The 24,912-nt window shown below is 51.1% G+C and overlaps 1 protein-coding gene across 1 annotated transcript; it reads left to right on the top strand.

The window, feature by feature from the left end:
* PPP1R1B (protein phosphatase 1 regulatory inhibitor subunit 1B) lies at nucleotides 1-24,203 on the top strand. Its single transcript, XM_029573783.1, has 7 exons — nucleotides 1-318; nucleotides 13,861-13,921; nucleotides 15,580-15,602; nucleotides 16,268-16,343; nucleotides 18,321-18,509; nucleotides 22,967-23,152; nucleotides 23,894-24,203. The coding sequence occupies exons 1-7, from the start codon at nucleotides 238-240 to the stop codon at nucleotides 23,926-23,928; spliced, it is 651 nt and encodes a 216-aa protein (XP_029429643.1). The 5' UTR covers nucleotides 1-237; the 3' UTR covers nucleotides 23,929-24,203.
* The last annotated feature ends 709 nt before the right edge of the window (nucleotides 24,204-24,912 follow it).

Here is a 24,912-nt window from a genome sequence, read left to right as displayed (position 1 = left end):
AGGACTCCCTCCTGCCAGTAGGAGAGGCGCCAGCAATCTGAATCAGTGCCTGCCAAAGCTCAGCTAGGACTTCCTGCTCGGTCCAGTGTGCAGAGCCCCAGGCTTAGGGACCAGAGGCAAAGCCCCCAGCGCTGTGTGGGAGAGGAAGGCAAGGAGCCCGCGTCTGTCTCCTTCCAACAAATGTGGTCCTGAGAAGCTGGAAGATCTCAGCAGAAGGTCCAGGGAGAGAACGAGAGGATGGAGTCCAAGGATAGGAAGAAGATCCAGTTTGCCACACCAGCTCCCCCCAGCCAGCTGGATCCCCGAGCAGTGGAGATGGTGAGCAAGAAACATCCCCATCTCGGGATTAAAACCTCTCAAAAGTCTCCCTGATCCAGGAGGGGGCAGAAAGGAGGCAGAGGGGCAGATGGCACAGGGAACCTCTGGGGAGACGGCAGGTGGGAGAGGGAAACTGGAGAGGGGGTGGGGAGTAGATTGAGGAAGGAGGCTGAGGGTGCCTCAGAAGGGGGTGAGTGATAGGAGAAGGAGCTGTGATTGCGGTAAAAGAAAGCTGTGATTTTACTTTTGTAGGTTTTCAGTACCTTTTTTGAGTTGATAGATTCACATAATGAAGCTTAATGCACACACAAATATGTTACATGCATGCCATGCGTGACACATGAATGATGTAGTACCTGGCTTCTTTCTCTGGTGGCTTCCAGGTATGATATTTTGTGCAATTTACTAATTACTGGAATGCCGAAAAATCTGTCAGTTGGCTCATGAGTTTTTGTAATGGGTCAGTGTGCTGCTCTGTTGGGTTCCTGTAACGGGTCCTTGTATTGCGCTCTTGTTTTCCTGTAATGGATCCGTATGCTGCTCTCTTTGGGTTCCTGTAATGGGGCCCTGCATAGCTCTCTTGGGTTCCTCAAACAGATCCATATGCTGTTCTCTTCATTTCTTGCAATGGGTCAATATATGCTGCTCTCTTTGGGTTCCTGTAACAGGTCCTTACATTGCTGTCTTGTTTACCTGTAATATGTCCGTATGCTGCTTTTTTTGATTCCTGTAATGGTTCTATGGAATGCTCTCGGGTTCCTGTAATGGATCCTAATGCTGCTCTCTTGGGTTCTTGTAATAGGTCCATGAACTGCTCTCTCGGGTTCCTGTAATGGGTCCACTAGCTGCTCTCCTGGTTTCCTGAAACGGGTCCATGAGCTGCTCTCTTGGGTTCCTGTAATGGGTCCGTGAGCTGCTTTTTTGTGTTCCTGTAACAGGCCTTATATAGCTTTCTTGTTTTCCTGTAATGGATCCGTATACTGCTTTTTTTGGGTTCCTGTAATGGGTCCTAATACTGCTCTCTTGGGTTCTTGTAATGGGTCCATGGGCTGCTCTCTTGAGTTCCTGAAATGGGTCCATGGATTGCTCTCTTGGGTTTCTGTAATGGGTCCATGGTCTGTTCTCTTGAGTTCCTATAATGGGTCTATGAGCTGTTCTCTTGTGTTCCTGAAATGGTTCTATGGGCTGCTCTCTTGGGTTCCTGTAATAGGGCCCTGCATAGCTCTCTTGGGTTCCTCAAACAGATCCATATGCTGTTCTCTTCATTTCTTGCAATGGGTCAATATATGCTGCTCTCTTTGGGTTCCTGTAACAGGTACTTACATTGCTGTCTTGTTTACCTGTAATATGTCCGTATGCTGCTTTTTTTGATTCCTGTAATGGTTCTATGGAATGCTCTCGGGTTCCTGTAATGGATCCTAATGCTGCTCTCTTGGGTTCTTGTAATAGGTCCATGAACTGCTCTCTCGGGTTCCTGTAATGGGTCCACTAGCTGCTCTCCTGGTTTCCTGAAACGGGTCCATGAGCTGCTCTCTTGGGTTCCTGTAATGGGTCCGTGAGCTGCTTTTTTGTGTTCCTGTAACAGGCCTTATATAGCTTTCTTGTTTTCCTGTAATGGATCCGTATACTGCTTTTTTTGGGTTCCTGTAATGGGTCCTAATACTGCTCTCTTGGGTTCTTGTAATGGGTCCATGGGCTGCTCTCTTGAGTTCCTGAAATGGGTCCATGGATTGCTCTCTTGGGTTTCTGTAATGGGTCCATGGTCTGTTCTCTTGAGTTCCTATAATGGGTCTATGAGCTGTTCTCTTGTGTTCCTGAAATGGTTCTATGGGCTGCTCTCTTGGGTTCCTGTAATAGGGCCCTGCATAGCTCTCTTGGGTTCCTCAAACAGATCCATATGCTGTTCTCTTCATTTCTTACAATGGCTCCATGTGCTGCTTTGTTGGGTTCCTATAAAGGGTCCATGTGCTACTCTCTTGAGTTCTTGTAACAGGACCATATGCTGAACTCTTGGGTTCCTGTAATGGTCCTAATACTGCTCTCTTGGGTTCTTGTAATGGGTCCATGAGCTGTTCTCTTGTGTTCCTGAAATGGTTCTATGGGCTGCTCTCTTGGGTTCCTGTAATGGGTCCATGAGCTGCTCTCTTGGGTTCTTGTAATGGGTCCATGAGCTGTTCTCTTGTGTTCCTGAAATGGTTCTATGGGCTGCTCTCTTGGGTTCCTGTAATGGGGCCCTGAATAGCTCTCTTGGGTTCCTCAAACAGATCCATATGCTGTTCTCTTCATTTCTTGCAATGGCTCCATGTGCTACTTTGTTGGGTTCCTATAAAGGGTCCAAGTGCTGCTCTCTTGAGTTCTTGTAACAGGACCATGTGCTGCTCTCTTGGGTTCCTGTAACAGGCCCTTGTATTACTCTGTTGGTTTCCTGTAATAGGTCTCTGGGCTGCTTTTTTGGGTTCCTGTAATGGCTCCATGGGCTGCTGTCTTGGTTTCCTATAACTGGTCCTTGCATAGCGCTCTTGTTTTCCTGTAATAGGTCCGTATGCTGCTTTTTTGGGTTCCTGTATTGGTTCCATGGGCTGCTCTCTTAGGTTCCTCTAAAGGATCATAATGCTGCTCTCTTTGGTTCTTGTAATGGGACCATGGGCTGCTCTCTTGGGTTCCTGTAATAGTTCCATGCACTGCTCTCTTGGGCTTCTGTAATGGTTCTAAGGTCTGTTCTCTTGGATTCCTGTAATGGGTCCATGGGCTGCTCTCTTGTGTTCCTGAAATGGGTCCTAGTGCTGCTCTCTTGGGTTTCTGTAATGGGTCCATGATCTGTTCTCTTGGGTTTCTGTAATGGGTCCATGGGCTGCTGTCTTGGTTTCCTATAACTGTTCCTTGCATAGCGCTCTTGTTTTCCTGTAATAGGTCCGTATGCTGCTTTTTTGGGTTCCTGTATTGGTTCCATGGGCTGCTCTCTTAGGTTCCTCTAAAGGATCATAATGCTGCTCTCTTGGGTTCCTATAATGGTTCCATGCACTGCTGTCTTGGGTTCCTATAAAGGGTCCATGGACTGCTCTCTTGTGTTCCTGTAATGGGTCCTAATGCTGCTCTCTTGTGTACCTGTAATAGCTCCATGCACTGCTCTCTTGGGCTTCTGTAATGGGTCCATGGTCTGTTCTCTTGGGTTCCTGTAATGGGTTCATGGGCTGCTCTCTTGGGTTCCTATAACGGGTCCATGAGCTGTTCTCATGGTTGCTGTATGGTGAGCCTGGTCAGTGGCTGTAGATGTGGACTCTGGTACCATTTAGAAATGTTTTTGGTAATGACACTGGACTGGGCACACTGGTGATAAGGCTGTGTGTTATACCACCATGCTCACATCTTTCTAAGGATATCATAAGGTCATTTACCCCGATAAAAGGATCTTTGAAACTTGCCCATCCGGTATGTGGGTAAACACAGGAGCGTTGGCAACCAGCACGCTTACTTTTACCCGCCTTTTCTTGGCAGCATTCCAAAGGGGGGGGGTGCAGCTACCCGTGGAGTTTTGCTTTTTCAGATCTCTGTGTCCACGTGAAAAGCAGCTGCACGTCTCTGCGGGTTCCTTCTCCTTGGGCACATTTCAAAGGGAAATTGTTGCTCGTAACTGAAGGAAAATCCATGGGCAGAACGAACCCCCGCCCACACATCCTCCAAATTCCTCTTTGTACGTGGCGGGATGTAGCAGAGACCACGATCCAGGACACGCTGTCCTCTCCACGTCTCTGTCTACCTCTGTCTGCTCTTTCTGTCCCTAAAACTTGGGATATTTTTTACTTCAAACTTTTCTTGGCCAGATGGTCACGCATGTACTCATGGGAAAAGCATCCCAAGATTTCCAAGAAGGCAGGGGAGGGGAGCCTGCCCAGTTTTTAGACCCCCTCCCCCATCCTGTTTCTCTTCTTTCCTGGCCTAATCTCATTAGTGAAATCCCCTGCTCCCATTTTCAGATTCTTAAAGGAAAATTAACCAGCTCCTGCCAGGTTTCTCTCGGGATAAGAATTAGGATGTTTGCTTTATGGCCTGCAGTGATTGAATATCTCACCTGCATTAATAGTGAGACATTTTACAGAGCCTTTAAACAATTCCCCCCACCATGAAAAACATTCACTAATATCCCAGGAGGGAGCACACTGATATCACTGATACCCCAGGAGGCAAACCCTAATATCACTAATATCCCAGGAGGGAGCACACCAATATCACTGATACACCAGGAGGTGAACCCTAATATCACTAATATCCCAGGAGGGAGCACACCAATATCATTCATACCCCAGGAGGTGAACCCTAATATCACTAATATCCCAGGAGGGAGCACACCAATATCACTGTTACACCAGGAGGTGAACCCTAATATCACTAATATCCCAGGAGGGAGCACACCAATATCACTGATACACCAGGAGGTGAACCCTAATATCAATAATATCCCAGGAGGGAGCACACCAATATCACTGATACACCAGGAGGTGAACCCTAATATCACTAATGTCCCAGGAGGGAGCACACCAATATCATTCATACCCCAGGAGGTGAACCCCAATATCACTAATATCCCAGGAGGGAGCACACCAATATCACTGATACACCAGGAGGTGAACCCTAATATCACTAATATCCCAGGAGGGAGCACACCAATATCACTGATACACCAGGACGTGAACCCTAATATCACTAATATCCCAGGAGGGAGCACACCAATATGATTCATACCCCAGGAGGTGAACCCTAATATCACTAATATCCCAGGAGGGAGCACACCGATATCACTGATACCCCAGGAGGCGAAATCTAATATCACTAATATCCCAGGAGGGAGCACACCGATATCATTCATACCCCAGGAGGTGAACCCTGATATCACTAATATCCCAGGAGGGAGCACACCGATATCACTCATACCCCAGGAGGTGAACCCTAATATCACTAATATCCCAGGAGGGAGCACACCGATATCACTGATACCCCAGGAGGTGAACCCTAATATCACTAATATCCCAGGAAGGAGCACACCGATATCACTGATACACCAGGAGGTGAACCCTAATATCACTAATATCCCAGGAGGGAGCACACCGATATCATTCATACCCCAGGAGGTGAACCCTAATATCACTAATATCCCAGGAGGGAGCACACCAATATCATTCATACCCCAGGAGGTGAACCCTAATATCACTAATATCCCAGGAGGGAGCACACCAATATCATTCATACCCCAGGAGGTGAACCCTAATAACACTGATATCCCCAGGGGGGGAACTTACTAATATCACTGATACCCCAGGAGTTGATCACTAATATCATTTATATCCCAGGAGGGAGCACACCAATATCACTGATACCCCCAGGAAGGAGCTCACTAATATCACTGACACGTCAGAGTCGCTTTCACTCAAATGTACAGACTTCAAACAGTTTCACCAGTGCAGAAAGTCAGCATGCATCCTCTGATGAAGGCCCTTGGCTTTGTGGTGCTACCCACAGTGTGTACTCACTATTAGTGAGTGGTTAATGATTAGTCCATGGCCCAGAAAATGGAACAGGTTCCAGGTACCAGAAACTGGCCGCAATCACTTCTCAGTTAAATCAGCAATGAACAGATCTGCAAAACTTTGTGTGCTCACATTGAAATATGATACTTTGGAGGAAAATAAATCAATTACACTAGTTAACTAGTTATACCAGTTCATAAATGGGTACATCAAACTGATACATACACACACTCACAAATTTTATGCTAGGCTCATCCTGCTCCTTGAATGAGTCTCTGTATCCCTACACCCCTCCCCTGATCCCTCCAGTCCTAAAGGTGACAGCTCTGCATCCCTACACCTATCCCCTGAGCCCTCCAGTCCTAGAGGTGACAGCCTCTGTATCCCTGCTCCCATCCCCTGATCCCTCCAGTCCTGGAGGTGACAGGCTCTGTATCCCTGCCCCCATCCCCTGAGCCCTCCAGTCCTAGAGGTGACAGGCTCTGTATCCCTGCTCCCATCCCCTGATCCCTCCAGTCCTAGAGGTGACAGGCTCTGTATCCCTGCCCCCATCCCCTGATCCCTCCAGTCCTAGAGGTGACAGGCTCAGTATCCCTGCATCTATCCCCTGATCCCTCCAGTCCTAGAGGTGACAGGCTCAGTATCCCTGCTCCCATCCCCTGATCCCTCCAGTCCTAGAGGTGACAGGCTCTGTATCCCTGCTCCCATCCCCAGAGCCCTCCAGTCCTAGAGGTGACAGGCTCTGTATCCCTGCTCCCATCCCCTGATCCCTCCAGTCCTAGAGGTGACAGGCTCTGTATCCCTGCCCCCATCCCCTGATCCCTCCAGTCCTAGAGGTGACAGGCTCTGTATCCCTGCATCTATCCCCTGATCCCTCCAGTCCTAGAGGTGACAGGCTCTGTATCCCTGCTCCCATCCCCAGAGCCCTCCAGTCCTAGAGGTGACAGGCTCTGCATCCCTGCTCCCATCCCCTGATCCCTCCAGTCCTAGAGGTGACAGGTTCTGTATCCCTGCGCCCCTCCCCAGAGCCCTCCAGTCCTAGAGGTGACAGGCTCTGTATCCATGCTCCCATTCCCTGATCCCTCCAGTCCTAGAGGTGACAGGCTCTGTATCCCTGCGCCCCTTCCCTGATCCCTCCAGTCCTAGAGGTGACAGGCTCTGTATCCCTGCACCCATCCCCAGAGCCCCTAGTCCTAGAGGTGACAGGCTCTGTATCCCTGCGCCCCTTCCCTGAGCCCTCCAGTCCTAGAGGTGACAGGCTCTGTATCCCTGCGCCCATCCCCTGATCCCTCCAGTCCTAGAGGTGACAGGCTCTGTACCCTTGCTCCCATCCCCTGAGCCCTCCAGTCCTAGAGGTGACAGGCTCTGTATCCCTGCCCCCATCCCCTGATACCTCCAGTCCTAGAGGTGACAGGCTCTGTACCCTTGCTCCCATCCCCTGAGCCCTCCAGTCCTAGAGGTGACAGGCTCTGCATCCCTGCTCCCATTCCCTGATCCCTCCAGTCCTAGAGGTGACAGGCTCTGTATCCCTGCCCCAGTCCCCTGATACCTCCAGTCCTAGAGGTGACAGGCTCTGTATCCCTGCCCCCATCCCCTGATACCTCCAGTCCTAGAGGTGACAGGCTCTGTATCCCTGCTCCCATCCCCTGAGCCCTCCAGTCCTAGAGGTGACAGGCTCTGTATCCCTGCACCCATCCCCTGATCCCTCCAGTCCTAGAGGTGACAGGCTCTGTATCCCTGTGCCCATCCCCTGATCCCTCCAGTCCTAGAGGTGACGGGCTCTGTATCCCTGCTCCCATCTCCTGATCCCTACAGTCCTAGAGGTGACAGGCTCTGTATCCCTGCGCCCATCCCCTGATCCCTCCAGTCCTAGAGGTGACAGGCTCTGTATCCCTGCCCCCATCCCCTGATACCTCCAGTCCTAGAGGTGACAGGCTCTGTATCCCTGCTCCCATCCCCTGAGCCCTCCAGTCCTAGAGGTGACAGGCTCTGTATCCCTGCACCCATCCCCTGATCCCTCCAGTCCTAGAGGTGACAGGCTCTGTATCCCTGTGCCCATCCCCTGATCCCTCCAGTCCTAGAGGTGACGGGCTCTGTATCCCTGCTCCCATCTCCTGATCCCTACAGTCCTAGAGGTGACAGGCTCTGTATCCCTGCGCCCATCCCCTATCCCTCCAGTCCTAGAGGTGACAGGCTCTGGATCCCTACCCCCATTCCCTGAGCCCTCCAGTCCTAGAGGTGACAGGCTCTGTATCCCTGCGCCCCTTCCCTGAGCCCTCCAGTCCTAGAGGTAACAGGCTCTGTATCCCTGCGCCCATCCCCTGATCCCTCCAGTCCTAGAGGTGACAGGCTCTGTATCCCTGCACCCATCCCCTGATCCCTCCAGTCCTGGAGGTGACAGGCTCTGTACCCTTGCTCCCATCCCCTGAGCCCTCCAGTCCTAGAGGTGACAGGCTCTGCATCCCTGCTCCCATTCCCTGATCCCTCCAGTCCTAGAGGTGACAGGCTCTGTATCCCTGCCCCCATCCCCTGATACCTCCAGTCCTAGAGGTGACAGGCTCTGTATCCCTGCCCCCATCCCCTGATACCTCCAGTCCTAGAGGTGACAGGCTCTGCATCCCTGCTCCCATCCCCTGAGCCCTCCAGTCCTAGAGGTGACAGGCTCTGTATCCCTGCCCCCATCCCCTGATACCTCCAGTCCTAGAGGTGACAGGCTCTGTATCCCTGCTCCCATCCCCTGAGCCCTCCAGTCCTAGAGGTGACAGGCTCTGTACTCCTGCTCCCATTCCCTGATCCCTCCAGTCCTAGAGGTGACAGGCTCTGTATCCCTGCTCCCATCCCCTGAGCCCTCCAGTCCTAGAGGTGACAGGCTCTGTATCCCTGCACCCATCCCCTGATCCCTACAGTCCTAGAGGTGACAGGCTCTGTATCCCTGCGCCCATCCCCTGATCCCTCCAGTCCTAGAGGTGACAGGCTCTGGATCCCTACCCCCATTCCCTGAGCCCTCCAGTCCTAGAGGTGACAGGCTCTGTATCCCTGCTCCCATCTCCAGAGCCCTCCAGTCCTAGAGGTGACAGGCTCTGTATTCCTGCCCCCATCCCCGGATCCTTCCAGTCCTAGAGGTGACAGGCTCTGTACCCCTGCTCCCATTCCCTGATCCCTCCAGTCCTAGAGGTGACAGGCTCTGTATCCCTGCCCCCATTCCCTGAGCCCTCCAGTCCTAGAGGTGACAGGCTCTGTATCCCTGCACCCATAACCTGAGCCCTCCAGCCCTAGAGGTGACAGGCTCTGTATCCCTGCCCCATCCCCTGAGCCCTCCAATCCTAGAGGTGACAGGCTCTGTATCCCTGTGCCCCTCCCCTGAGCCCTCCAGTCCTAGAGGTGACAGGCTCTGTATCCCTGCGCCCCTCCCCTGATCCCTCCAATCCTAGAGGTGACAGGCTCTGTATCCCTGTGCCCCTCCCCTGAGCCCTCCAGTCCTAGAGGTGACAGGCTCTGTATCCCTGCTCCCATCCCCTGAGCCCTCCAGTGCTAGAGGTGACAGGCTCTGTATCCCTGCGCCCCTCCCCTGATCCCTCCAATCCTAGAGGTGACAGGCTCTGTATCCCTGCTCCCATCCCCTGATCCCTCCAGTCCTAGAGGTGACAGGCTCTGTATCCCTGCTCCCATCCTCTGATCCCTCCAGTCCTAGAGGTGACAGGCTCTGTATCCCTGCTCCCATCCTCTGATCCCTCCAGTCCTAGAGGTGACAGGCTCTGTATCCCTGCCCCCATTCCCTGAGCCCTCCAGTCCTAGAGGTGACAGGCTCTGTATCCCTGCCCCCATCCCCTGAGCCCTCCAGTCCTAGAGGTGACAGGCTCTGTATCCCTGCCCCCATTCCCTGAGCCCTCCAGTCCTAGAGGTGACAGGCTCTGTATCCCTGCTCCCATCCTCTGATCCCTCCAGTCCTAGAGGTGACAGGCTCTGTATCCCTGCCCCCATTCCCTGAGCCCTCCAGTCCTAGAGGTGACAGGCTCTGTATCCCTGTGCCCCTCCCCTGAGCCCTCCAGTCCTAGAGGTGACAGGCTCTGTATCCCTGCGCCCATCCCCTGAGCCCTCCAGTCCTAGAGGTGACAGGCTCTGTATCCCTGCCCCCATTCCCTGAGCCCTCCAGTCCTAGAGGTGACAGGCTCTGTATCCCTGCTCCCATCCTCTGATCCCTCCAGTCCTAGAGGTGACAGGCTCTGCATCCCTGTGCCCATCCCCTGATCCCTCCAGTCCTAGAGGTGACAGGCTCTGTATCCCTGCTCCCATCCTCTGATCCCTCCAGTCCTAGAGGTGACAGGCTCTGTACCCTTGCTCCCATCCCCTGATCCCTCCAGTCCTAGAGGTGACAGGCTCTGTATCCCTGCGCCCCTCCCCTGATCCCTCCAATCCTAGAGGTGACAGGCTCTGTATCCCTGCTCCCATCCTCTGATCCCTCCAGTCCTAGAGGTGACAGGCTCTGTATCCCTGCTCCCATCCCCTGATCCCTCCAGTCCTAGAGGTGACAGGCTCTGTACCCCTATGCCCATCCTCTGGTGCCCCATGGATATTAATTAATAGAAGGACCTTGGGCCTCATAACCTTGCCTACGCAAATATAAATTGTTTGTCACACCCTTTCTGAACAAAGATTTCCTTCTCCTACAAGGAAGAGCTTAAAATGCAACTTTCAGAGGAGACAAGGGAGCATTTGTGCACAGGTCCCAGCGTCTGCCAGCAGTAGAGCTGGCTGAGCTCCCGTCCCTGTTACCTCGCATCATTTTTATACACTGCAATAACTTTCTGCTGCCTCCTGCCCCCAGCCATTCTTTGGTGTCTGTGACATCAGACTTGCAGCATTTTGACTTCCCTTCAGGACTGGAGGAGGTGGGATGTGAGAAATTAACCCTTTATTTATAGAGCAGGGAGCTTGCAGCTCCAGGGACTGACTCATCCTCCTAGGATCCTGCTTCTCTCCTGGCAAAGGGGAGCGGATTCTCCTGCAGCAGTCGCCAGGAATCACTCAGTTATGTGAGAGGGGTGGGATGCAACTCTTTCCAATCTCAGGACATAGCCCAAGAATAGAAAGGGAATGAAAGACCACAAAGGGGCTGATGCAATGGACGCGGGTTGTATAGGCCCTACCTATTCCCCTTATGCAATAAAGGGATTAGCGCCTCCACAACGCACATCCAACGCGGAGCAAAACTAATAGCGCTCATGACATGCAAATGCATGTGAGTGAGGTTATTAGCTATTCACTCTGAATGCCAAAAAAAAAAAAATGTGTATCTAAGACACACATTTTTGCGCTCAGAAATTAACGCTGAAATTAATTGCTGAGCGCTTCCAAACGTTATGCAGAAAAGCAGAAAAAACTGATTTTCTGTACATCCTCCTACTTAATACTGTTGCGATATTAAGTAGGAGAAACAAATCTTAAAAAAAAAAAATGCAGTCGTGTTCAGGAAACGGAAGCGCAGTTAAAAAGCGTCATTTCCTGAACCCTGGCTGTGCGCCGTTTAGGGAAAACAGACACCAATAAATTTGGCGTTCATTTTTCTAACCAGGGGACGGCCGACACTTGCAGGGCTCCCATTGTTAAGGAGGCGCTAGGGGCACGCAGGGATACAGAGCCTGTCACCTCTAGGACTGGAGGGATCAGGGGAGGGGGGCAGGGGTACAGAGCCTGTCACCTCTAGGACTGGAGGGATCAGGGGATGGGAGCAGGGATACAGAGCCTGTCACCTCTAGGACTGGAGGGATCAGGGGAGGGGGGCAGGGATACAGAGCCTGTCACCTCTAGGACTGGAGGTCTCGGGGGATGGGTGCAGGGATACAGAGCCTGTCACCTCTAGGACTGGAGGGCTCTGGTGCAGGGATACAGAGCCTGTCACCTCTAGGACTGGAGGGATCAGGGGAGGGGTGCAGGGATACAGAGCCTGTCACCTCCAGGACTGGAGGGATCAGGGGATGGGTGCAGGGATACAGAGCCTGTCACCTCTAGGACTGGAGGGATCAGGGGAGGGGGGCAGGGATACAGAGCCTGTCACCTCTAGGACTGGAGGTCTCGGGGGATGGGTGCAGGGATACAGAGCCTGTCACCTCTAGGACTGGAGGGCTCTGGTGCAGGGATACAGAGCCTGTCACCTCTAGGACTGGAGGGATCAGGGGAGGGGGGCAGGGATACAGAGCCTGTCACCTCCAGGACTGGAGGGATCAGGGGATGGGTGCAGGGATACAGAGCCTGTCACCTCTAGGACTGGAGGGATCAGGGGATGGGGGCAGGGATACAGAGCCTGTCACCTCTAGGACTGGAGGGATCAGGGGATGGGGGCAGGGATACAGAGCCTGTCACCTCTAGGACTGGAGGGATCAGTGCCTATTCCCTATCGATTAATAGCAGTTTATGGACTTCTCCAGGAACTTAACCAAACCTTTTTTAAACCCAGCTACACTAACTTCCTTAACCACATCCTCTGGCAATGAATTCCAGAGCTTAATTGTGCGTTGTGTGAAAAATAATTTTCTCTGATTTGTTTTAAATGGTGGAGGAGGAGGAAGTTGGAAGAGGGAAATGGTCGGAAGACAGAATTGTGGAGCAAAGAGACAGGAAAGTGGAGATAGAGGAATGGGATGGTAGAGGAGGGGAGGGATGATGGATAAGGGAGATGATATGGTGGATGAGGAGGGGTAGGAAGGTGCAGAAGGGGGATTGGAGGAGGAAGAAGAGGGTGATAGAATGATAGGAAAGTGAAGGAGGGAGAATGGGATGGTGGAGGAGGAGAAGTGAAGTAGTGGGGGAGGGAGATAGGAAGCTGGATTAGGGAGAGGAGATGGTGGGCAAGATAGGTTGATGTAGGAGAAGGGATGATGGAGGAAGGGGTAAGAAAGTGGAGAAGGAAGACTGGGATAGTGGAGGAGGGGGATAGGAAGGTGTGGATGGGGAATGAGATGGAATAGTGGAGGAAAGGGGGGTGAAATAATGGAGTAGGCAGGCAGAAAAGGGGGATGGATTGGTGGAGGAGGGGTAGGCAAGTAGAGGAGAGTGACAGGAAAGTAGAGGAGGGATGGGATGGTGGAGAGTAATGGATTGGTGGGAGAGGAGGGGTATGCAGGTAAAGGAGGTGGGTAGGAAGGTGGAGGAGGGATGGGATGGTGAAGGAGGGGTGGGCAGGTACAGAAGGTGGAGGAAGAAGGGGACGGTGGAGAAAGAGAGGTGGGGGATAGGAAGCTGGATTAGGGAGAGGAGATGGGTGGAGGGGGATAGGGCCATGGGATTTCTTGCTTGATTCTGTCTCCTGCAAGCAGTGCCAGAGGATCAGCTGATGGAAGTCCATTTCAGGCCTAGTAACGAGATTACCCAAAGCTGGCGTGACCTTGAGGGCGATAGCCGGGGACAAGGGCCACGCTGGGCACGCCTGGCTCTGACCGCATTAGACTGGAGCCAGGGTAAAGCCATGCTTGAAGGCAATTAAATAGTTCAAAATGCCCCCCCATCACCACCACCCATTTGAAAGGAAACAGATGCATCTCAGCATCCAATTGGGAGATTTGGAAACCACCTTAGAAATGCTTATTTTTTTTTAAAGAACAAAAAAGCTAAGAATGCCGAATTAACTTCAGAGGAGGAGTGGTGGTTATTAAAGTGCAGGTCCCTGCTGTTCAGAGCCAGCGTCCGGGCAGATCCTGTGACAGATTGACGGATGTCTCTGGCCACTTTTAGTAGGGAGATGAGAATTGGGCTTTCATGGCCTGCAGGACTGTCTGACAGTGGTTCCAGGGAACTCCAAGGGGAGACAGCGCAGGATAACAGGAAATCCCAGGACTTGAAAGCTGGGGTCCTGAAACATTAGTTGGCCCCTAATAATGATATTTTCTGCCCAGCTGCTGAAAAGGGAAGTTTGCAGGCGAAGGTGCAAATTAGATTTTTTTTGTATGTTCAGCTTTTGTAATGACCCCAGGGACTGTGCCATCTTAAGATAAGTAACACAGAGATCTTTTTCCCTTGTGTGTAGATCCGGCGTCGGAGACCCACTCCAGCTACACTCTTCCGCGTATCAGATCCCTCCTCCCCAGGTGAGACACTTGCCAGCTCTCCAGATTTTTCCAGCAGGCAGGGATGGGAGAGAAGAGGTGAGACTCCCCCAGCGGGGATGGGTGAAGTGGGTTTGTGATGCGAACAATTCATCCAGGCCAGAATGACACCTCCAAGCTCCTTAAAGATGTTTGGAGCTTTAAGAGTTGTAAGAATGGATGTATTTAATGCATAAATATTTGACACCCCACCTTTCCCTTAGCTGGGCACAAGGCAGATTACATTTAAGTTGGAGACATGATTTGAAATGTATTAATAATCCCTTCCGTGGGCGTATAAATGGAAAACCCTTAGCTCTTCCCCCAGGCTGCCCTGTGATTCCAAGCTCCACATCTCCAGGCACAAAATAAGCAGAATGTAAAGATCAGGCTGCATTTCTTTGCATGGCCAAGGTCATCAGAAAACAGGCGATATCATCAGCTTTGGGAGCTATTTACAGCTGCATAAAGTTGCAGTTTAAAAGTTTTCTAACTCTAGGTAGTCAAAATTAAGCGACCTGTCGTTTCTGTTATGCAAAATGTAGCCACTGGCTAGCAAGGAAAGTCAGAGCTAAGTGGCCAGGATCACCTCTGGAGCCACCCACGTTTTCATCGCTTCAGTTTAGCGGACCAGTAGCACTAGGTGAGTCAATTTAGTTGCCATGAGGGGGGGAATTCTCTCTCCCCCCCCCAGATCTGGCTGCCTAATTCTCAGACCAAGGCAATACTGTGAGCTCAGGCTAGCACACAGGTTAACCCACGTTTGACCTCAGGTTTTGGAAGCGCGTCCATAATCCCTGATGCAATAAGGGGAACAGGACGTCCAAAATGCGCGTCCCAACCAGGGCGTAGCCAATAGCATTCATCACATGTAAATGCCATGTTGATGAGGCTATTAGCTATTACCCCCCAATGTAAAAAAATAACCGTGTCCCTGATGCACACATTTTAACGCTCAAAAATTAATGTCAGCCCCGGAGCTGGCGTTAAGTTTTGAGGAGCCCAAAAAGTTGAATAGGATGCACAGTTTCCCCTAGCGCCTCCTTTTTAATGCAGTGGCTCATTTGCCTACTGCATCGCGCACCTGGGAGAGGTGGGTGGGCGCGCGTTAGGAAAGCGGGCGCTCAGTCACTCGCGCCTGTTCTTCCTGCGTGGATATTGCATCGGCCTTACTGCACTTAGGAGTCTAAATCAAAGTGAAACTGCAGCTACTGAGAGCAGCTACAGGAAGAACACTGCGCGTTGCAGTTTGTTTTCTCCGTGCAGTAACTCTAAGCATGGTAAAAATGCTTCGAATCAGAAAACTGAGGAGAGCTCAGTGGGGAGTCGCAGAGCAGGCACCCACATCCCATGTTGAAACTTGGAAAGGCAGCCCCCTGTTAACAAATACATGGGGGGGGCACGCATGCAAGCAAGACACTAAGAGCCTGATTCCTCCAGGCTTTTCCCCGGAGTCAGGGAATGGGAGAAGTGCCTTGGTGAGTCAGGACACAGGAGATCCCGCCTTCCTAAGATGAGTTCTGAAGAATACTTTTTCCTGCGGCTCCATTTTCCTTCCTTTCAGGGCACTGGTGTGGGAGGACTTTTCCAGGGACGGGGGGCAGGAAGGCAGGGCCTGCTCTGTGTTACACTAACTTTTACACTCTCTCTGTCTCTTGCAGAAGAAGAATCTTCTCCTTGCCAGGTCAGTGACGCTGGGGGTGGGGGTGACTGGAGGTCAGATAATCAGATAAACTCGGGGGGGCTTTGTAAACGGGGGGCCCCATTCTGCCCCGCAGCTCTTCCCCTTCCTCCACCCCATCCCGCTTTGCACATTTTCACCAGGGATTGCTCGTAACCTTGGCCATGACCTTCATGAGCTTCAAACAGCTTTAGTCAGCAGAGAGAGAGTAACTTGACTCGGAGGTCCTGCTTTTGATTGGAAGCCCGCAGTTTTCAGTCCTGGCCATGGGGGGAAGCTGAGTGAGAGGAATCCTGGTATTTTATCTGCATCTAAAGTACGGTATTTTTTCATACACGGCGGCGTGTCCTGAAGAGACAGGAGTACCTCAGCCATTTGTTTGACAGTTGGGTAAAGGGGACCGATTAGTGCACAAAGTGCAGGGTATCGGACCCCCTTCTGGCCTTATGCTGCAGTCCAAGGTCCCAAATCTCTCCATTCACGGTTGAGTGGGCTGGGACGTGCTGACACTGTGTTCAGACGCCTGAATGTGTTTGTATGTCTGCGTGTTACGTCCACTCCTCAGGGTTTTGCTGCCTGCCACATTAATGCAGGTTCTTCAGCATTGCCACATACTGGAGAGTCTGTCGCGGTGTCAGTAACCCCCTCCATGTTTTCCTCTTCTCCAGAGAGCTGTGGGAGACTCTCACCTGCTCAAGACCAAGAGACCCAACCCCTGCAGCTACAACCCACCCTCCCTTAAAGGTATTGTACTGGCCTTCCTATTACTGACGGTCCCTGCTTTCCTCTTTTCCAGGTTTAGCCCTAAATGGTTGGTGCTGATGGCAGGAGAAGGGTTGAGGCTGGTCCTAAGCCATTCACTTCACAGGGGCATGAACTGGCACCTTTCCCCTCCTGTAAACCTCAGCAGCCCAACTCTTCGATTCAGAGCTGGATACAAGATGTGGGCACCCATAGGCAGAGTGCCACAGTGGTGCCCCTTTGAAGCTTAGCTGGCATATGGCCCTAAGATAAGCAGAAGCAGCTTTCTCCTTGGCCTGGATCTGTGGCGACTTAAAAATCTGACCCCCTAGATAGTTGCCTATGTAGCCTATGCTTCATTCTGAGTGTGCACTCTTGCTCTCACCATGCCTGCTCCTTGGTACCCCTTGCTTGGTACATGCACACTGGTGTGTCTGCTACAAATTATTTACAGGAGCCAGGTGAGTTTTGCCTGCAGTAAAACTGCCTGATCCTACAGGAAGTCACACTGTATAGCTGGCAGCTGGGCAAGATCCTTAGCAGTATAGATGGGTCAGTCCATCTTTTTCCTGAGTAGCCCGCATTGTTTGTAATCTACGTGGGCATTTTTAACTGGGTAGTTTGCAGCCAGAACCAGGGTAAACCATGCAGCTTTCAAAATTAGCAGTGGCAAAGCTCCTGTGTTAAAGGTGCCCCTAACTCTTTGTGTGGGTGGTGGGATAAAAGGGCACGGGTGCATTTGAGAAGGCTGAGTGCATGCACTGGTTTACTCCCCTGACATAAACGCCGTGGCTACAAGTGCAGGGCTTGTGAGCCCCGGGCCTGCTTTTCAGCTGTTTGGAGGGAGGCTCCTTGCCCAGATAAATGACTTTGAAAATTACCCTGGTTTTTAATGTTGCAGAGGTTTGCAAAGTTGCCTTTAGTTGAAGACTTCACCAGGGAGGGGGAAGGTTGACCGCTGACGCACAGACCATAGATTTGCATGCATTCGAACCCTCCCCAAGGATTACTAGATAAGGCTGGCGTGGGTAGCAACCAGAGCCCCCATCACAAACTGTGCCCGTGTCCATGAAGCAATCAGCGTGGCGCCCAGCCTGGCCAGCAGGCCCTGGGTATATCAATCACAGCCCTCATTGCATGCTGCACGGATAAGCAGCAGCTCTCGACCGCCTGCTGACAGGGCGCCTTTGTGCTGCTGAGCCCAGGATGGGCACGGGAGGTGCGGCCCTGTGCAAGCCCAGGAAACCAGCAGAATGCAAGCACATTGCAAGCCTCGGGAAAGGACAACCTGCCAGCACCTCCCCTCCCCCAGCGCTCAACTCCCTGCAGCCTTGAAAGTGGTTACAGTCAGCGCCTGGCCCTGCCGAGCGCCCTCCAGGCCAGTGACCTAGGTAGGGGTTTAAAGTAAAGTAACAACTCAGAACAGGGGAAGTCAGCAGCACTGAGAGCTGCAGCCCTCAAAATTGCAACCTGCTGGCTTCCCAGCTCCTTTTCATCTTACTCCTGAGTCTCCTTTGCTTTTTTGTTCCAAAGTATATTTTACTGCACCAGACACCACCTTGGACTCCCCCGTGATCCCCGGTGCCCGCAGAGATGCCTGTACCGTGCTCCCCCGTGATCCCCGGTGCCCACAGAGATGCCTGTACCGTGCTCCCCCGTGATCCCCGGTGCCCGCAGAGATGCCTGTACCGTGTTCCCCCGTGATCCCCGGTGCCCGCAGAGATGTCTGTACCGTGCTCCCCCGTGATCCCCGGTGCCCGCAGAGATGCCTGTACCGTGCTCCCCCGTGATCCCCGGTGCCCGCAGAGATGTCTGTACTGTGCTCCCCCGTGATCCCCGGTGCCCGCAGAGATGTCTGTACTGTGCTCCCCCGTGATCCCTGGTACCTGCAGAGTTGCCTGTGCTGCCCCTTTGGGTGCTGGTTCCCCTCCAGACTTGCTAAATAATGGGATTTAGGTCTCACACTGTTTCTCCTTGCAGCTGTCCAGCGCATAGTGCAGTCCCATCTCCGCTCCATCAGCTCCCTGGCAGACACTAACCTGCCTGACGATGACCAAGAGAACCCCGACTCTGACCTGAGTGAGGAGGACACCTCCGAGGGCTCATGTGAGCCAGAGGACATGCCAGAGACCCGCGAGGTGTCCAAACCAGAGAGTGGCATTAACATAGGTAAGAGACAGGGGGAAATGTGGTATTACCAGGTGGGGGAATGTGAGCAAGAGAGGCTATAGGCAGGAAATCGCAGCAGGTCTGTCTGTCTCTACCCATACAATGTCAGCAGTGCAGCAGGCTACAGAACCAAAGACATGGCTCTTTATTCAAAACGGACTTCTCCCCATTCTCTGCCAGTGCACAACGTCTTTATTAAATAAGCCCCTCCTAGTATCTCTATCTGTGTGTCATCCTTCTGGCTCCCTTCTTCTGAGAGACAATCTCTGTGACACCCGCTTGTGGCGATCTTCTGCACATATGGAGTGTTATATAGCTAGCACCTTTGAGCCTAGAGAAGTCTAAAAATATTCACAGCTCATCTCCTTCCCTCCCCTCACCCTCATGGCCTCACGTACCAGGCAGCCTCCCTTCCCTTTGCCACTGATTCTGACGGGAAATCAGAAGGTATTTGGCATCCTAACAGGGATCTGGCAGGCCCTGGCAAATGATCCCCTGTGCCACCAGCCTGACACAGGACGCATGGAGAGAGAGTGTCTGCATGCTCCTGTCTCTGGATTGTGTATGGCTATCCATGTCTGTCTGTCCTTTTCACCTATGATTGCACCAGCACAGGAGTTCCTGAAAACCAAAGCTGTCCATGACCTTTGCCTCCTGCCTGGTCCCTTCTCATCTTTGGCGCTTCTGCTTTTCCTAGTGGAGAATTAAAAACTGCAAGCCCCAGATCTAAGGGTCACGGTGGCTTCTGGTCTCCTTTAGTCACCCATCCCAGGGGAGACTTTCTAAGCCTGGAGGCTGGAACGTGTTCAGAAAGGAAGCCAGAAATGCTTTAAAAATGCAGAAGCCTGGAGCTGAAGATTCCAGGAAGCTCCACACCTGTTTGTCCGTTTAATAAAATGTATTATAAGAACATAAGAACATAAGAAAATGCCATACTGGGTCAGACCAAGGGTCCATCAAGCCCAGCATCCTGTTTCCAACAGTGGCCAATCCAGGCCACGAGAACCTGGCAAGTACCCAAAAACTAAGTCTATTCCATGTAACCATTGCTAATGGCAGTGGCTATTCTCTAAGTGAACTTAATAGCAGGTAATGGACTTCTCCTCCAAGAACTTATCCAATCCTTTTTTAAACACAGCTATACTAACTGCACGAACCACATTCTCTGGCAACAAATATCCAAGCCTCTGGCAGAGTCTCTACCTTCCAGGGACAATACGGACCAGCACGAAAACCCTTTCGTAGCCTCTACCTTTACTTATTACCATTTTGCAATGTTCCCTTCTAATCATCTTACTTTGAGAACAGGAGTGAAATTGTCCTGCCCATGAATTCTCCTAATCTGAGTGTAATGCCTCCTAAACCCAAGACTGGCAGGGAGCACCCTCCTGTGGGAAGAGGTGCTGACAGAGCCGTTCACACCCTGCTCCCAACCCTCAGCAGCAGGGGAGGGCAGAGACGAGAGGACCAGGGACGTGTCAGCACAGTGTCACCACCCAAAGCTCGCAACCTGCTGCTTCTTTTCACCTTTCCTCTGTGTGGTATGTGTGTGTGTGTGAGTCTATGTGTGGTGTGTGTGGTGCATGTGTATGTGTGCATGTTCTGTAGGTGTGTTTGTGTATGTGTGTGAGTCTATGTGTGGTGTGTCTGTATTTGTGAGTGTGTATGTGTGGTGCATGTATATGTGTGGTGCATGTATCAGTGAGCATGTGTGTGTGTGTGTGCATGTTCTGTAGCTGTGTTTGTGCGTGTGTATGTGTGCATGTTCTGTAGGTGTATTTGTGTATGTGTGTGAGTCTATGTGTGGTGTGTCTGTATTTGTGAGTGTGTATGTGTGGTGCATGTATCAGTGAGCATGTGTGTGTGTGTGTGTGCATGTTCTGTAGCTGTGTTTGTGTGTGTGTGTATGTGTGGTGCATGTATCTGTGAGCATGTGTGTGTGTGCATGTTCTGTAGCTGTGTTTGTGTGTGTATGTGTGTATGTGTGGTGCATGTATCAGTGAGCATGTGTGTGTGTGCATGTTCTGTAGCTGTGTTTGTTTGTGTGTGTGTGTGTGTGTGTGTGTGTATGTGTGGTGCATGTATCAGTGAGCATGTGTGTGTGTGTGTGTGTGTGTGCATGTTCTGTAGCTGTGTTTGTGTGTGTGTGTATGTGTGGTGCATGTATCTGTGAGCATGTGTGTGTGTGCATGTTCTGTAGCTGTGTTTGTGTGTGTGTGTGTGTGCATGTTCTGTAGGTGTGTGTGTGTGTGTGTGCATGTTCTGTAGCTGTGTTTGTGTGTGTGTGTTGCATGTATCAGTGAGCATGTGTGTGTGTGTGTGTGTGCATGTTCTATAGCTGTGTTTGTGTGTGTATGAGTGGTGCATGTATCAGTGAGCATGTGTGTGTGTGTGTGTGTATGTGTGGTGCATGTGTATGTGTGGTGCATGTGTATGTGTGGTGCATGTATCAGTGAGCATGTGTATGTGTGTGTGTGCATGTTGTGTAGGTGTGTTTGTGTGTGTATGTGTGGTGCATGCATCAGTGAGCATGTGTGTGTGTGCATGTTCTGTAGCTGTGTTTGTGTGTGTGTATGTGTGGTGCATGTATCTGTGAGCATGTGTGTGTGTTTGTGTGCATGTTCTGTAGCTGTGTTTGTGTGTGTGAGTCTATGTGTGGTGCATGTATCTGTGAGCGTGTGTGTGTGTATGTGTGGTGCATGTATCTGTGAGCATGTGTATGTGTGTGTGTGCATGTTCTGTAGCTGTGTTTGTGTGTGTTTGAATCTGACTGCAGAGAGGCAAGTAAACTTCTCTGCAGTACGCCGGTCTCTGCCACCTTTCGTTCCTGCTGCAGTGCCACAGACCACAGTTGATGTCAGGTTTTTGCCCACTTCTTCGCACCTAGGGATTTGCTGTGATTATTTCAGGCTTTCTTGATTTCTGTCACTGTTTTTGTCTTCACCACCTCGACTGTGAGGCTGCTCCAAGCACCCAGCACCCTTTCCAGGAAGCGCTGAGCATTTCATTTTGTGCATGTTGTGAACGTGGCTGTCTGTGCACCTCTGCTGTCAGCACAGCACAGAAGATCCTGGCACATTCTGAGAGCTTGTTCGCCCTCGTGGGAGTCATCAGAGTGGCAGAGTTATGGTGTTCCTCGATGCTGAAGGGTTCAGCTTGGAGGCTAGGACGGTCGCTCATCCTGTCAGATTGCTCAATTGAATGAAACTCCCTACCTCTTATACCATGTACAACAGCTGGAGAGTTCCACCGTGTGGAACAATTAAAGAAAATAAACCAGAGGCTGCTGCAGCCCTTCTATCTCATGGTGGGAGTTCCATTGCACCATCTTCATGATCCAGCTTGTGATGCCTGGGGCTCCCCTGCTCTTCCCATGATGTCCTTTGACTGCCCCCTGCCCCAGGGCTCTACTCCTCCATGCATGGAAGCCTCCCCAGCTGATGACACAGTGTCTGCATGTGTGCCATTTTGCCAAGTGCCAGTATGGACTGCAACCCCGAGCTGCTTCAGCGTGTAACATCAGCAGAGCCCTGAGCCTCTGCCTTAGTTCCAGCTGGGAAGTCACTAAGATCATGGCAGAAACTCACACGGTGAGATAATGATGATATGGACTCCAGCAGCACTTCGTGAGAGCACAGGGGTGAGGGCTGCAGGCAGCCAGCTAGTAATCAGGAAGCTGTATCTGCTCTTGGCAGTGCCAGGCCACAGTAAGTGGGTGATTTGCTTCTATTTTGCAAATGCACAGATTGCATTTTCAGCATCAAACCATCCAGCTGTTCACAGACACCACAAATACAGCAGTTTGGGGCTCGCGGGTAAAGCAGAGCATTCACACAGCCATATCTACAAGGCATCGGCAGGATGTTGCATCTCGAATTACAGGGCAAACTAGACCCTGATCCTGGGTAAATAGCATCACACACTGTGTTTGCACTACAAAAATGTCTAAGTCTTAATATTGTGCTAGTGCTGACATTGGGAGGCTTGGAACTGGACTAGCAGGAGTGTAGCAGGGCAGGAGTGAGGTGCATGAACAGAGCTGTGTGCAGGGATCTCAGTACTGGAATAGCAGGAGTGCTGCAGGGTAGGAGTGAGGTGCATTGGCAGAGCTGTGTGTGAGGGTCTCTGTACTAGAATAGCAGGATGTGTAGCAGGGTAGGAGTGAGTTGCATTGGCAGAGCTGGGTATGGGGGTCTCAGAACTGGAATAGCAGGAGATGCAGCAGGGCAGGAGTGAGGTGCATTGGCAGAGCTGGGGGGGGGGGGGGGTGGGTCTCAATACTAGAATATTAGGAGTGAGGAGCCTTGATAGAGCTGTATATGGGAGTCTCAGTACACAAATAGCACCCCAATTTTTTGAGGCATGCAGTATGGGGGTGCATTAGTAAAATAAAAAAGGTTACCTGTGAGATGAAGCCTGCCTGTCTCTTGATTTAAATCTGTTTTCACTATTTATAGATGAGGAGAAATTGGTCTGTAGAGGACTGGATGCTCTCATGGAAGATCCTCCATTGACAGAATCCAAGAGATCAGAGGTGACTGTAGAAGGAAGATCCTCAAGCCATAAACTGGAGCCAGAAGCACAGAATCAGGACTCTGCAGAAACCTGCAAACAGAGTAATACTGCAGTCTGCAGTCCCCAAGGTAAGGGAGACTGGGACAGGGGTGAAGAATCAGAAACAGTCTTTGTGAAACTACTGAGCGAGAGAGAGGTGCAATGTTAGATCTGTGTGTGGCTCGGTATTGGGATAGCAAGGGGTGCTGCCGGACAAGCGTGAGATGTACTGTCAGAGCCACATGTCTGGTTCTCGGTATTTTATTTATTTATTTATTTATTTGTGATTTTTCTATACCGGCATTCACGGAGTTCGTATCATGTCGGTTTACATAAAACAAGGGGTGAGCAATACATAAATATAACTTGAATGTATACATTACAACTTATAACAAATTATAATAAATTATAACAAGTGCTCAGAAGAAGAAGTTACAATAAAACAGGGATGATTCTAACTGGGAGTAAAAGAAGAGGAAGATAGAAGTTTAACAAGAGGTAGAACTTTGCGGTGGTTGTTAATGACTATATTAGTTTAACGGAAGATGATCAGTCTTGTTGTATTTAGAGTAGGAGAATCAGTAAGGGTCCGGAAAGGCTTTCTTGAACAGCCATGTTTTAAGTCTTTTTCTGAAGGTTGGTAGACATGGTTGGTAGACATTTGAATTGCAGGTGTTGCAGGGCAGCAGGTACATTGGCCAGGACTGTGTGTTGGGGGAGGGTATCAGCACTGAAATAGCAGGAGGTATTGCCGGGCAGGAATAGGGTGCTGCAGGGCAGGAGTGAGGTGCATTGGACTGAATTATCAGAATTTTTCTTTTGTTTTCCAGAGCTCAAAGATCAGGATAATCCCAGCACTGAATGAGCTCGCTGACATCTGCTCCAGCAACCCAAAGCCAGAGAGCTGCTCCATGGATCCTCTCTCTGCTGCCCGCTTTGTAGAAAGGAAGATAAAGAGGTCATGCTCTCCCAGTTTAGCACCTCTCCTGGCAATCCTGGAAGACTGGCGGCACCCGGGAGAATTCCCGGGGTCGCACTGCAATTAGAGAAGGTTTCTTGTTCGTTGTATTAGAGGATTTTTCTTGTCCTGAACTGATGCTCCTTTGTAGGCTGGTTAAATACAGCTCCTGTCATAGCTAAGCTGTTGCACGCTCAGCATTTGTTCACTGCACCGTGATGGTGATGTCATTGGCATTCTTCAAGCTTCATCTCCATTGGTTAGGGCTTCAGTAGATATGCAAAAGAAAGAGCAGCTTGGGACTTGACTGACCAATCAGAAAACAGCACCCGCCCCAAGCTCTATATGTAATTGACATGGTAATGTGCGTGTGCGCGCACGTGCATGTCTACCCGTGTAAGTGTGCATGCATGCATGGGTGTATATACGTGTCCCACCCATGAAGCCTTGACTCCTTCATTGTTAGTAGTGGGTCCACACAAGGTTGTCACTGGATGAAAGCTGAAATGCGATTGGCCACTGAGAAATATTTGAGATGTTTTGCCTGTGTCATCACAGTCCAGGCCAAATGCAGTGGTGGTGTGACATCACCGGTTCCCAAACTGAGAAACACCAGTGACACAGTTCCCGTCAATAACAGCTCTGAGACATGCCGGGTGGTGCTTTCTGTGGGCAGCCCACATGAGTCACTCAGATTTCATACTTAGCTGTCACCAGGCATTTTGCAAGAAGTGTCTCATTCTGCAAGAGTGTTGCCTTGCCCAAATCTGACCGGGACAATCGAAGCCAAGCGAGCATTCCTGTCAGATGGGACACTCTCAGTACCGCAAGAGAAATTCATTTCTTACCCAGCACACAGTTCACATTTGTAAGTGTTTTCTATTATCGGAG

This window comes from Rhinatrema bivittatum, chromosome 12 (assembly GCF_901001135.1).
Source record: "Rhinatrema bivittatum chromosome 12, aRhiBiv1.1, whole genome shotgun sequence".
Taxonomy (NCBI): domain Eukaryota; kingdom Metazoa; phylum Chordata; class Amphibia; order Gymnophiona; family Rhinatrematidae; genus Rhinatrema; species Rhinatrema bivittatum.
This window is presented reverse-complemented; position numbering and strand designations above follow the sequence as displayed.

Coding starts and splice junctions, on each gene's coding strand:
- PPP1R1B (XM_029573783.1), top strand. CDS start 238: ATGGAGTCCAAGGATAGGAAGAAGATCCAGTTTGCCACACCAGCTCCC. Junction 319..13,860: donor ATCCCCGAGCAGTGGAGATG/GTGAGCAAGAAA, acceptor CCTTGTGTGTAG/ATCCGGCGTCGGAGACCCAC. Junction 15,603..16,267: donor AAGAATCTTCTCCTTGCCAG/GTCAGTGACGCT, acceptor CCTCTTCTCCAG/AGAGCTGTGGGAGACTCTCA.